Source organism: Apteryx rowi, unplaced genomic scaffold (assembly GCF_003343035.1).
Source record: "Apteryx rowi isolate R43461 unplaced genomic scaffold, aptRow1 scaffold_334, whole genome shotgun sequence".
Classification (NCBI taxonomy): domain Eukaryota; kingdom Metazoa; phylum Chordata; class Aves; order Apterygiformes; family Apterygidae; genus Apteryx; species Apteryx rowi.
This window is the reverse complement of record NW_020449797.1, coordinates 947,398-962,222: the sequence shown is the minus strand read 5'-3', so window position 1 is coordinate 962,222 and position 14,825 is coordinate 947,398. Positions and strand designations below refer to the sequence as shown.

The 14,825-nt window shown below is 44.6% G+C and overlaps 1 protein-coding gene across 1 annotated transcript in view; it reads left to right on the top strand.

The window, feature by feature from the left end:
* The window catches only part of WASF1 (WAS protein family member 1), a 71,288-nt gene extending 67,598 nt beyond the window's left edge, over positions 1-3,690 (top strand). Inside the window, exons 8-9 of the mRNA XM_026072032.1 lie at positions 525-1,159; positions 2,783-3,690. Of these exons, the coding sequence (XP_025927817.1) occupies positions 525-1,159; positions 2,783-2,940 (793 nt within the window). The 3' untranslated portion in view covers positions 2,941-3,690. The remainder of the gene's footprint in view (positions 1-524; positions 1,160-2,782) is intronic.
* The last annotated feature ends 11,135 nt before the right edge of the window (positions 3,691-14,825 follow it).

Below are 14,825 nucleotides of genomic sequence, written 5' to 3'. Positions count from 1 at the left end.
TATAAATATATCTCTCTGCAGATACAACTGATGATCTTAGCTAATTGATCTTAGCTAATTGATATTAGCTTTGCTGACCTTGTCATTGAACCTTAAATACATATTTCAGTTTTAACCCCTTGCTCATACTGTTTAAACTTTCTTTAAAAAAGGTTCTGTGAGTTGAACGAATTAAACAACTGCCAGTTCCCTTACTTCAGATAAATAACCTGGATTTACTTGGGGGTGGGAGGGGAGAATCTTAGTATGGGAAACCTCTGGAAAATGTGCAAGTTTCTATAAAAGCGTAAACTCACTTAATAGCTGGACATGAGCAAGGGCCTGTGGAAAGACTGATGCATACACCATACTGTGAATTAGAGTTCACTGCACATGAAGTATGAATACCTTGAAATCATCATAGTTAGTACATAATACTTTTTAATGACCAGTGTTCAATATTCGTAACTTGCAGAAATGAATCTATTACTGTTTTTTTCCCCTTTCCAGCTCTAATGATTTTGTCCTGTTATTTGATATTTCAGTTCTGCTACAGGCTTGGTAGAAAATCGCCCTCAATCACCAGCAACAGGCAGAACACCAGTGTTTGTGAGCCCCACTCCTCCCCCTCCACCACCACCACCTCTTCCCTCTGCTTTGTCAACCTCCTCACTAAGAGCTGCAATGACTTCCACTCCTCCCCCTCCAGTCCCGCCTCCTCCACCTCCTCCCACAGCTGCTTTGCAGGCCCCAGCAGTGCCACCTCCACCAGCTCCTCTCCAGATCGCTCCTGGAGTCCTACACCCAGCTCCTCCTCCAATCGCTCCTCCCCTAGCACAACCCTCTCCTCCTGTCACTAGAGCTGCCCAAGTGTGTGAAACTGTACCAGTTCACCCAGTTCCTCAAGGGGAAGTACAGGGACTTCCTCCACCCCCACCACCTCCTCCTTTGCCTCCTCCTGGCGTTCGACCCTCCTCTCCTGTCACAGTTGCAGCCCTTTCTCACCCTCCACCTGTCCTGCACCCTCCTCCCACAACCATTGTCCCTGGCCCTCATGCCCCACTAATGCCTCCATCCCCACCATCCCAAGTGATTCCTGCTTCTGAACCCAAACGTCATCCCTCAACTCTTCCTGTAATCAGCGATGCTAGAAGCGTTCTGCTGGAAGCAATACGAAAAGGTAATTTTTGTCTATTAAGAGACAGCAAAGAGTGGAATATTTCACATGTGTAAAAGCTAGTTTAGAGGACGGCATCTAAAGTCTTTCTGCTTTCTATTCTCTGCAATGTATACATGGCCAAGTAGACAGATTTTTCTCAACCTGTGATTGCATTTATCAGATTTTTAGTTTGGATTGTAAAACTGGTTCTCTGTGGAAATTAGATAAAGAAATGTACATGTGTTTAGAAATGATCTGTGGAGATTGTCTCTTCAGTCTGTTTACCTGGGAATGTACCTGGTTTTGATAACTTACAGATCATGTAGAAGTCAAAAACAGTATTTTTCACAGACTGAGTTAGATAAGAGCAGAACAGATCAATTGACAATTGAATTTTGATTATTGTTATATTACAACATATAAATGACATTCAGAAATCATTGCTTAAAACTTAAAGCTGTTAAGAGTCTGATCTTCACTGGTCTAAACAAAGTAATGGAATAGTCTTTACATCACAAGGTRCCCTGCCAGCACACTGAAAGTGGGTGGCAGAGGTGCAAGGTTATCTTCCCTAGGCAACTTTTTCCCGATGGTCTAACAAGGAGCTGTATGTACATGCTGTTACATTTTAGCTTATGTGCTTGAGGCCCAAAAAATCCCCGTTGCACTATGAGTGCTGCTGTTTGGCTCTGTGGTCTCTTTGAATAGTAAATCTTTCTCAAATGTTTTGAGTACTTCATTCTTCTGTTTTCCTAACGCACCTACAACACAGTGCAAAATCTCTATTGTATTGTAATATCAATAGATATACTATAATGCTAATTCAAAATAGTTTTTAAAGCATCTCTATGTACCTGAAGTGATAACATCATTGAAACTATAAAAAATATATCTTCGCATTAGTAGAAAATGTCAGCAAAAAAATAATAGAGGAGAGCCTGCTGGTATAATTTAGTTGATCCTTTAAAAAGCTTTTGACCAAGCCTTGCCCAAGAAACCAAGGCCCGAGCTATCATAGCTTAAATTCCACCTAAGTACCTGTGCTTGTGTTTGCTGTCAGTTGACAACAGGGAGTATTAAGTACAGGATTTAGGTCAAATTTAGACTGTGTCGATCTATGGTAACATGAGTATAAAACCCAAAATACATAATCTCTGTCACATTTTTAACTCAGTTACTGGCATTTAACTTTCAGTATGTGTTATTTGTGCTTCGTGTTTGACCCTTAAGTAATATTTTTATCCCCAAACAGATCATTATATGATCAAAACTGGGTTACAAGAAAGCAATGATGATAGGATACTCAGATAGCTGTAACTTTCAKTTGAAACCATGAAGAGAGAGTACAAAAGGTATTTGGAAAATGCAAATAGTAAATTGGCTTAATCACTTACAATGGTATTGGAAGATGTAGGTATATTTTTAACAGAAAGTTAGAAGCAGCCAGTGGAAGAACTGGTGGGCTACCATGACAATTCTGACGTTCCTRTCTTTAAAAACCTGACAGAGAACTTCTCTATCAGAAGAGGACAGTGTCCTCTGCCTTCGTTTTTGCTTGCAAAGTATTTTGTGAATCATGAGCTAGAATACTTTGTATAATGATAAAGAATGACAGTATCACATTTGTGATTTGATGTTCTTCAGGTATTCAGCTACGCAAAGTTGAAGAGCAACGTGAACAAGAAGCTAAACATGAGCGCATTGAGAATGATGTTGCTACTATACTTTCTCGTCGCATTGCTGTGGAATACAGTGATTCAGAAGATGATTCAGAATTTGATGAAGTGGATTGGTTAGAGTAAAATTATTACATTGCTGTACACTACAAAATCAAATGCTAATGTCCATTGTGGTGCTTGTTCTTTGAAAGTTTGATGGTCATTTCTAGTGTTTTTTGTATTCTTTTCTTTACATAATTAATCCATGTTTTTCTACTTTTCAGTTTACAAAAAAACTCCTAGTGCATCTTTGAAACTAAATGTTTTACAGTGGTTTTTCTTACACATCTTTTTGAAAGAACATACTTTGTTCCAATAGACCACTAAGTATTAAGCATGGGCAGCTGTTGGTAGAGTAGCAGTTTCAATTTTTTGGCATATCTTAACTGTGCACTTTGTGAATTTTAAGTTAATGAAGGCAACTGAGATTGACATTCCAAGGGCAGCTGTATGTACTAATGAGCCTTATTCCACTTTTGATAATGTTTTAAAAACATTGAACCTAGCTATCAAGATATCACTGCCTCGATTACATCCGTACACTAAAAGTACATATAGTAAGGAGCACTGAACACACTGAAAGGAAAATGGATCTTTCGGGGTTTTATTATTGTTTTATTGTTGTTTTTAAATAATTATGGCCTTATTTGAATGTTTAGAGATTCCCTTTCCCTTCCTCCCTCCCAGGTACATATTGTGTGGTACTATTTTTGCCTGCATAATAAAAGTTTAAATTTTTTTTTCCTTGTGAAATCTTCTGACTTAAACATGCTGTGTAACTTATGTAACTGTTAAAATAACAGTTTGATTTAATAAATGGTTCGTTTTAAATGTCCATCGTTGCTTTTTCAACTGAAGCCTGTCTTTCGGTGGTGTAACTGAGGGATCCTTTGTTTTCAAAGATTTAATCTGTGGTCTGCAAGTTATGGTAAGTATTCAGCACTTGATTCAGGGAGCCATATTGAACAATAAATTGTATATTGTTTGGTGATCAGAGTACATGCATTAAAAAAAATTGGGGAACTTGTGGCCTAAATGATTTAGATGTTTTTTGAAGCTTTACCTCCAGAGTATCTTGAGAAGGAGAGATGCAGCAGTCAACATCATAGTGAAAGATGGACAAGAGCAAGGGTGTTATTACAAAGACATTTTTAAAATGCTATCTATCGGTATACTATGTATTGAATAGTTACAGGGCTTTTGTGTTTACCCTCTCTGGAATAACTTTTTCAAGTCTGAGTATATAATTAAAAATCTATTGATAATGAGAGCATGAGAGGGTACACGCGTACTTTACTCAGCTAGCTTGTTCCTGGAAGATACAATTATATACTCAAGGAGAAATAGAGTTGAAAGTCAGAAGATTTCTGAAGATGGAGCCTGAAATGTTCCATAAGACATGGAATAATTTCCAGAGGCATGTGGCTATTAACCTATGCTTGAGGCTTGGCAAAACTCTAAAAGTACAGACAGGAGTAGGAATGAAGTACAACGGCCCTTCCAACTTTACTGTCATCATCTCAGGCTCCATTATAGTTTTGTACATAGACTGCTATATTCAAGACTTGTTCCACTATGATAGTAATATCTTTATGGTGTTTGCAGGAGAAAAATCATTGTCACAATATGTGGATATGCATCTTTATCTGTATAACTATAGATGCAGCTCTCTTGGATAGTTGTCTTCACAGTAATGTATTGCCATCATCTGGTTTATTCTGCCACGCAGTTAACTGTCAATGAGCATGTCCTTCTTGCTAGAGCGTCCTAATTGTTAAAGCAAAGATGGCTGAAGTGCCACTCCATGAATATTTGATAGAGTATTTAATCTAGATGTTTCCTTGCGTCTCAGTAAACCCAGGTTGCCAAATCTAGCCCAATAACTACATGTGAGAGCATTGACACAGCTGAGAAGGCGATACATCTTCAGGCACAAGTGCGGTATACACACCTGCATCTACCCTTTAAGCAAGGAGCCAGACATACATTTTTGGTAGCTAGGAGAAGAGCTTGTGCCTAAATTCCATGTTTAGGTTGCTTCTGCCATTCACAAAATTACTTTTCAACTGATGCTTACAGCTGTTACTTTCTGAATTTACTCTAAACCCCCAATTTTGTTAGTGGATATTATAGACAGCAGCCTACATTGCCACATTAACAGGTCAGCATCTGGTCTGGGTCCAGGTCCTGCTTGTTAAAAGTAGATGATCTCCTCACTGCACCATGTAGCCTGCATTGTAGGTGTGCTCTGCCTGTGTCCCAACTTTTGATGCTGCAGCTGTCTGCTCACGATGCTGACTGTGCAGCTAGTCAAGATCCCGGGGAGAAGAACACTAAGCTGGTGATAGGACTGTTGGCAATGGCACCCATCTCACATTTCTCACCATCAGATTTCTTTGTAGGACAATCACTAACAGGTGCAATGATGTGCAAAGTAGCTAGAGTCAAAATATCAAGACTGCCACTACTACCAATCAGTTATCCTTAATTAAATTAAATATAATTAATTAAAATCATGACGCTTGCTTCAGATGCTGTTCTTTAAGGAGCAAGCCACAAAACAACCAGAACATTGTTTTTGTCCAGGCACTGAAACATTATGTCAGAACTAGATTTGGAGCAGAAACTTGACTGACACACTCAATAGGAAAAGAAAAAAAAAAATTAAACCCCCAAGTCATAGAGGATGACAGTACCCTAGGTTGATAAGTGACAGATTTGCCTATACTCAGACCTAACAGCTTGTGGAGAGTCTGTGAGCTGGGTAGCTCACATAGCCTGAAGCTGGGAAGAGCAGTTATGAGAGAGAAGAGAGAAAGGAAAAAAAATAAAATAAAATAAAGGTGGGAATGAAGTGAGAGGCAGGACCTTACATGACCACAGTTATCACAAGAATGAAARAAATCCTTATTGACAAATGGCTATTATTGACCTAACTGACTGTCCTGGCGATTAATAGTATTTCCAAACCAATACCCAGGGCAGCCAAAGCACTGAACCGCGTCTGAGTAAAGGCAAGAGTTAAACTCAGTTAAGATTTCAAAGACAGGATTCTTGGCCTTCTGCCATAGCTACAGCTTTCTGCCATAGCAACTAGTCTCCAGATAGCAATAGCATGATTCACTAATAGTGAGAAGTGATTGTCAAATTTGAATATTTGCATTTATAGATCTACTCAAATAGAAGCATTTGCAATCTCAGTGATTTGTGTCCCTCTGACTGGGGTTTCTAACTGCCCTTCACATTTGGTAGAACAGTGTTTGGAGGGCTGCTAGGCTATTTATGCCAGTGATTAGATGTGTAATAGATTATCGATTGCTTTGTTTTGTAAGATAATAAATCAAGTTTTCTGTATTGAACTGTTCATAGATTCCAGTGTTTACTTCTGTACATTTACAGTAGGTGGTTAAAAGCAAAGACTCAATCTGTTGCAGCAACAATGTGTCTGTAATGTGGTTCAATATAAATGAAGAGGAGCCTTTGTTAAACTTCACACCTTTCTCAGCTGTAATCTGTGGTTGGTAAAAATGATCTTCCTCTTCTACTACAAATGGGAAAAAGAATGAAATAAAAAATACAGAAGAAGCAGAAGATAATGGATAGCAAAACCACAACAGAAGGCTAGAGTTGCAAAATTGGTCATTTACAGCTTTTGTTCAAAAGATAAAGTAGTAACAGTGAAGCAGTCATCACAGAACAAAAATAATAGGTAAATGGAAGAGAAAAACTACTAAAGAAACAAAAATGACAAACATAATGCTGGTTCTGTTGTTAGTTTTGCACTGTGAACAACAACCTTTAAATATTTATTAGCTACCATTAAAAGATTAAATARTAGTCCATTAAATTGGGATTAAATGAGCAGGAAGCATTTTTGAAAGAACTGTAATTGGTAAGATCATCCCTCTGCATGCGGCGCAGGAGGGCACTCCTCAGCATCCGGCAGGGAGCCAGCGTGCCATTACCTGCCCCAGGCCTTCACAGGCTTCAAACGGTGCTGTGGGACCTGAGGGTGCAGACAGGTACCTGCACCCCTGGTTTCACTGCAACTGGCATCCTCCAGGCTATTGGGACCATCTCAGCTTGGAATCAGTTACCACCACAGCAAGGCCTGCAGACACTGAAGGGCACTTCTGCCTGTTTTAACTGGTGACCATGAGCCCTTAGACTGCAAATTTTAGAGACCTTGGGCTGTCACATCTCAGGGCAGGGGTTAACACCAGCTCCAGGTCTTGGTGCAGAAACCTCTGCCCCTAGGAGGGCAAGCTGGTGCAGTGCTGTGCCGAGTAACAAGCTGAAAGCAGTGTACTCACAGCAGCATGGTCCAAGCTGTAATACTATATGTTTATACAAACTAGAACAGTTCCAGCAAGAAACACAGAAAAGAAATCCTCATTGCAGCCTCTGCAGCCCTGCGTTCTGCATCAGCAAAAGATCTGGTGGAAATTCGACCCAAGCTCCCTCATCAAGTATCTGCTCGACTCCTCAGCTACAGGCTATAGTGAGTCTTACTCTCTTTCATTCTCTTTTGCAGGTGGCAACATCTGACACCAGGAGAGGTCTCATGGTGAGGCCACAGACAGCAATAGCTGTCTCTTTCTGGGCCACTCAGCTGATTTTTCCCCTTGCCTTTCCCTTCCCAGCTTCTTTTCCCACTTGCTCTGTTCTTGAGGTCCCAGGCAGCAGCCTGGGAGATTTTTCATGCACCCTTTGCAGCTGCAGCAAGGATGGACCTTACTGATCCTCAAACTGCTTCTCAGATACATCATCATCCCTTGCTAGATGTCAGTGCCCCCTATCCACCTGCTTGTGACAGGAATCCCTCAGCCTAGCCAGCCATAGTGAGCTGGGGTATGTTTAATTGCTTAAAACACAGGTTCCTGCCAACACAGCTCATGCTGAGAGGACCCGTTTGGGGAACCCTCCCACGAGCAGCTCAGCTGTCAGACCTGAGGGCTTAATGAACATCTGGCAGCACAACACCACACAGCTGCAGCAGAGCAGGTGGGAACAAGAACCTCATCCCCATCGCAGCCACTGCTAGAGGAGGGCACATGGACAAGCCCTGGGAAATGGGCACTGCAGGCTGGTGCTGTGCACTGCTCCCCTTCCTGTTCAAATTGTAAAGTCCAGTGCTGCAGAGCTTTTTCTTTGACCATCGTCATGCTGCAAACAGATGTGTTTACTGCCCCTACTAAATGATTTGCCTGAAAAATGGGTTCTGCTGAGTTAGTAATTTCTTGCATTTCCAGATTGCCAGCAGCACCCTGAAAACAGGATCAGTAACAGCCTCTAAAGAAAATGGCACCTGTCCCATTTCTTCAAATTTCTTATTTCAAATGTTCTCAAGCTCTGGGCCTTTGCTTCAACCACCTCCCTTTTGGCAAGGCAACAGGAAACATCTGAGTACAGATCTGAGCCAGTATCAGACAGCTCCTGCCAAGCAGAGCTGAACATCCCCCCTTTCATGTCTGCCTTTGCCGGTTAAACAGCCTCATGTTCAGATACAGGACAGCTGAGGATTCCTATGGAAACACCTTGTTTCCATTTTCCATCCCCCATTTTTATGACTATTCTTTCTAATCATCTCCCTTAAGACTTCAAAGTCTGTAAGGAAACCTAAAGAGCTACAAGGGTTTCAATACCTCAGGCCCCCCATGACTTCTCCTGTACCCACCTAGCCAGCTCAGTAAGCGCAGGGCAAGGAGTACAAGACAGGACCAACTCCTCGTGCAGCTACCGTATGGTAACTCATGAAAAGCACAAGGTTTTACTTTGCAAGGTGAAATGGAGTCACTGACCACAAGGGGTGGTCAGGCTCCAGCAGGGCCTCTGAGCTGGCACATCAGCTGTGGAGCAGGGCTGCAGGACATCCAAGGGAGAGGTCCCACCTTGGCCGAGACTGGTGAAACCTGGTGCTGCCACCTTCCCACCTGGTACGTCTCTTCCAGTCCATCACCCTGCCTTGTCTTCGTTACCCTGATGTCTTCAGCTGCTGCTTTAATAAAAGTTTAACCTGTACTGCTTGCATGGCCTTACTATGATACGAACCCTCATCTTCGCATTGGCAGGCAAAAAGGTGAGACTCAGTATTGTGCTTTTATCAAAGCCCTTTTTGCTCAAGGACAAAAAAAACGCTTGGTGTACTTGGCTGTCAGGTAAGACTGAGATGAAATAAGGCCCAGGTAGCAGTTCTAGTTACCTCTTCTAGCTTTAGGCTCACCAGTCACATGAAAATTGTTGTAGCAAGTCACACAATCACATACACAGAAATCGAGAGTTAGAGCATTTGCTGTTGTTGAAACTGTGTTATTTTTACATGACTTTGTGGAAGTGCCCCTCTGAGGAAAGCTTCAAGAATTATCTCCCCTTAGTGCAAGTTTTATACTGCAATTTAGCCATTTGCATGCCTTTGCGGGGCATTTTCTCCATTGCACCGGTTAAAGCCTCGGGAGGGAACGCCGATGGGCTGCTGACATCCATCCCGCTGAACAAACCTCCACACTCAGGGTCATATTATTACAGCTTGATTTTACATTTCAGTGCAAGCCAGAAATAACCCTAGCAAACCGCCCAGGATTTCTAACCTAATCAGCAAACCTTTAGCACTCCCTCTCATTGCCAAGCAAGCGTGCCGGGCTGAATTTTCCTGTTGCATTGGGGCAAGGCTAAAACGGTTTGTAAGAGCCAGGAGCAGGACTGGCAGCCAGCGCAGCCCGGTCAGGAGCCAGTGCTCCCTCACTATGGCCTAGGGACGGACGTCTCCCCGGATTTCAACAGAGCCGGCAAAGCCGTTCAGGTACACGGGATCGCCTTGGCGCGCTGGTGCTCCTCAATGGCACCCAGGCTGCCTCTGAGCCAGCACCCCTTGCTGACCCACAGGAGTCGTGGCAATAATTCAGTGCTCGAATAGAGGCATCACGGCACAGYGTGGCACCCTGCCATCGAGCCCTGCCTCAGTCCGGAGGAGCTCCCCCGTGCTGGCGAGGTTAGCAGCCAGCCCAAGGGGAGAAAGGTCTTTAATAGAAACGCGTCAGCAAAACACTCTCCTCCCGGCACGCACGCTAGCGCGTTCCTTTCGCGTTTTTTTCCTACATTTTTAATAGTCCCTATTTTCTACATAAATTTCACTAGCTGGATTTATGCGGTCACTAAACTGCTTGATACAGTATTATACTCACAGCAGGAAGTTATTTGCCATTCTGGTGAAAATGAGCATTTCCTAGTTTTGTCAGCCCAGAGAATTACATTATCAGGGAAATAATAACCAGCTGAACTGAATGAGTTTTTGATTCATGGTAATTACTGATTATATGCAGATTACTTTATGGCTTTAATTCTTTGGTCTCCCACTGTTTGCTTGCTAAACCTCTGAAAAAATGGAGTGAGCATACAGGCATCTTGTTTGCAAAGTAAATTACAGAAGGTAATTTGTTGATTACATTAAAGAAAGTACAGCTGTGCTGCACGACAGCCAGCCCTGCACCCAAAGCCAGGCCCCGAAACACTTCTAATTAAGTGCAGTAAAAAAGCCCTTGCAAACCTTTGCTTTCCATGTTTCAAACCATGTTTCAAAACATTAGGAAAAATAAGTTCCACCCGCTGGGAGCGAGGATGTGATCCCAGCCYGCCTGGGCTCTCCAGGAGAGCTGCCCCCAGGTGTTGCAAGGGCATGTCGTTTTGGGGCCGGCCACGGCCACGCCATYCCATCCCATCCGGCTCTTGCAGCTCCACCAATGCCAGTGGATTGGTAAAACGGACGAATTTGCCATCTGGCGTTACAGACCAAAAAATACCATTTTGGATTTCTGAACTTTTCCTTCTCCATTTGCAGGTCACAAACCCCTAAGAAGGAGGATTTGCACCACTCGGGTATCAGCGCTGACCAGCCAGACCTAACGATCCCCTTATTTCCAAATAACTATAAATAATTATTATAAAAATAATCAATCTGTAGGATATTCTATAAAACTATCTATATAAACTATAGGACAAACTAGAATTAAGAGGCAGCTGCCTGACTTCCACTGCTCGCCATGCAAAGGCTGCCCTGCCCCGTCCGCCCCCAGTCGCTCGCCCCAAAGCCCTGGCTGTCAAACAAGGCCCCAGCGCGACCGCTGGTCACCACATCTCCGATCCGGCCCAATTCCCCCGCCATCGGTGTGTGGCAACAGTGCACGGGGTTTGCTGCACCCGGGAGCCGATTGCCCCGGGGCTGACAGCATCCCGCTCCGGGCCGTGCCCAGCTGCTGCCGAGGCTCTTTCACAGCCCTCAAAGCCAGCCCCAAACCTCAGGCTTTCTGCCCCAAAACCTTGCCAAGGATTAAACTGTGTCTGAGCAGGAGTGCRGATGAGCTGCTCATCTGGAAACACGTGTCGAGAGGTGGCAGCACCTCCCCGCCTCCTGGCACTGGGGCCGCGAGCAGCTGGTGCAAGGCTCCCCGCAGGCCTCTCCAGACAGGAGCAATGCTTTTTCCGGGGGAAAAAGAGGCAATATTTGTTACTTTTTCTAGTCATGGTCCAAGTCTGGCTCCCCCCCCCCCCAACTGCTTTTTTAACCACTGGGATATCTCAGACACCAAGGGTGGCTTTGCCGCAGCCCCCCAAACAGCTCCCCAAAACCCCGTGCCGGAGACAGGGCAGATGCAGGATGCACCGGAGCAGCCAGACCCGCAGGGGCCACACGCTGCCCACAGGTGTGATGCCGTGATGCCTGGGACAGGCTGCAGCAATGGCAGGGGCCACAGCCATGGGCACAACCATGGGAAAACCAAGAACATCTGACAGGAGAGACGCTCGCCTCCGCCACTGAACAGGGCCACGCTGCTGCTGCCCAGGGGAGGCCTGGTGCTTGCAGACCCCAAGAGGAGACCCCCTCCTCCACCAACATCAAAAAAATAAGAAAACAGCCTCATCTTTTCTTTCCAGAAGCCTGTGGGACATTTCYGAAGGCCTTTGTGGGAAACAGGGAACATGACTGCAACCTTTCCTGTCGTCATGGCCTGTGACCCTCAATCTTCACGATTCAAGTACAGGACCTGAGCTAGTACTGGGCAGGCATTTAAATGAACGAGAGTAATGGAGCTGGAGGTGGCCCCTCAGCATGGACGAGGCCAGGGGCTGCTAATCCAAAACCCGCACAGCAGCAGTCTCAAGATGCAAGAAGCAGCAGCCCAAAATGCCCTGGGAATTTGCACTAACTATGGAATAAAGTAGGCTTGCCAGAAATGGCAAAAAGTGCTGTATGCTAYAGAATAAGGTGGTTATGCACTAACGCTAAGATAATATGAGCAGAGCGCTACTCATACTGGGATATTCCTCTACACTGAAATCGCTTTACTGCAGGGGCTCTTTGCTGCGATCTTCACAGAAACAGCCCAGGAAAAATAGGAACATTAAAGAAGATTTGATTCCTAAGAGGCCAGTATCACCTTTTATAAATAACAAACACAGGGCTTCAAGCTCATTTATGTCCAATAAGTGACTTAAGTCAGTCATACATTTGCAAATTTGTTATGTCTTAAGTAGGTTGCACAGTTCTTTACTCTGCTGCAGCAATGATGTCATTTAAATTTGAGGCAGATTTTTAGCCTGGTTGATCTTGCTGACCCAGCTGCTGGTGTCACTGCCAGGGCAGATTTCCTGGTGCACATGGGGGGCACATGTGGGGGGCTGCCCTTGGGCAGTGGGGCCGGAGCAGCACCTCTCACCACAAGGCAACAGGACCCAGGACCGCAGCCGAGGGGCTCAGACAGCTCCAAATCCTGCATATGGTGGCAGCCATGCTGCTACCCACAGGGGCTCCCAGGCATTACGTGGGAGCACCAGGCCTGCAGCTGAGGAAACATGAATTTTTCTAGACATTTCCATGCATCTTCCCTCATTCTGTTCTGCCCTTGACTGCTTCCCCTCTCTCAGGTGTCTCACTGCCACCACAGCACTGAAATGCCATGGTCTCACAGACAGGCCTGTTAACACCCAGCCTTGCTGTTTATGCAAAAAATTGTGAAGTGACTATTTTCCCTTAGTGCTTATTAGAGATGAGAGCCAATGGGGACTGCCTGAGCATTGCAGTCTTTGCTACMTGCCAAGAAACAAAGCCTGCCGGACACGAACGTGCTGCCCTGGTGTCTCCCCAGCCCCATGGGCAGCCCAAGAGGAAGCGAGCCAGCAGAGAGCAGGTGGCTGATTTTGCTAGTGCAGATTTTAAGAAGGTCCTTATGGCTAACACTAGCAGACGTGAAATGCGGATGGTGCCCAAGACCCAGATGCTGCATGGAAAGGTCAGCTCAGACATCCATGTGGGCAATGTCGTGCAGGCAGAGAGCAGCAGGGTCAGGCCAGGGCCCTGTGGCCCCACAGCTACTCAAGCAGCTCTGCACAACAAAATCCAGCTCAGTTGAGGGGAAGGTGGAGAACCRAAGTCTCAACAAGGTTGAGGGACACCTACAACTTCTGTCATCACCCTGAGAGCTGCAATACTCTTGCATTCCCCACCAATAAACAGAGGAAGAGTTAGAAATTAAAAGAAAACCAAAGAGCATATGATCAGTCATGTACCAATACCCACTCAGACCACAAAAACAAGCGATGAGCATGGCTTAGCTCCCAGCATGACCAGAGCAAGATGAGCACCAGGGCAGCAATTGCCAAGGGTTAGTCTCCTGCAATTCTCCTGTACTTGGTGGAAAGAGCCAGACCTCTCTAAAGGCTTTTAATTGCCCTCCAGAGTTTATGTGCAAATGTGTATTTTTACTAGGCAACTTGTATTGTGCATAACCTACATGCACTACTCAAATTCATACACTCCCACAAACACACTAGCTGTTTTACAACATGCCAGAGCAAAGACCATTACTCTCATGTAATTATTGGTACTGGGGGAAAAAACAGGGCGCAGGCCCCTGTTACATTAGGCACAGCTCAGGCAGTAAAGAGTCCTGCCTGGAAGTGTCTAAAGGCAAGCTAAGTCCCTGTTTAAGCACATACATAAAGGACTCTATGTGACAAGCCGAATGCCAGCATTTCTCAGAGACTTTGGAAGAAGTGTCTGGAAAGTGGTGCCTCTCATTCTGCAAAAAATCTTGGAAACATAAAGAAGTCCCTGCTGTTCCCTGCTGCAACAAGTGCGCCCCTTTCATCTGCTAAAGCAAAACTCCCTAAAGAGAGGGTGCTGGATGCCTGGCACCCCTCCCTGAAATGGGAGGCTGAGACCCAAATCCCAAGGGAAAGGGGGCAAAGCAGAGATACGGGCCAGTGCCTCCTTGGCCTGTTGCTGTGAGGGCTTTTGCTCACCTCTTTTCTTTGTTGGCAAAATGCTGAACCTGCAGCACCCAAACCTGGATCTAGGGATCTGAAGTGAGACAGGTGTTTTTTTGGCAATACTTTACTGGAAAACAAGAAAGCATAGATAAGCTGAAAATATTTACAATACCCAAGAAAATCTAACTAAAATCTACTAATGAATATCTGAGTATCAGTTACGCCTGTATACATGATGCATTGGAAGGAAATGTATCTTTTTTATTAGGTCTCTGAGAACAGATGGGCTGTTACACAGACATTTCCTAAAAGCATCACTTGAGTTAAAACAATGAGCATCCTTACAGCAAATGCACAGAAAAACACAGCAAGAAATCAGTGGGCTTCTACCCATTGCTGGGCTTTTACCCTGTGTTCAAACTGGCCCTCAGGGGCCTGGGTTGAGCCAGGGCTGTGCAGGAAGATGGTCTTACCACCATGGGGAAGAAGAGGGTGAATAGCAGGAAAGGCTCTTAAATCTTGTTGTGTTTCAGTTAGGAAGGACAAGATCCGATCTCCATTCAGGCCAAGCTGTTTATCCATCTGGACAAATTCACACAGATGTTTCTATCTGTGGAGCTGGGAGCACTCAGAAATGGATATTTTGCAAAAAAGAAACTAGTGAAGTTATAAAAATAAGAGACCATTGCACCACAAAAACAGCATGA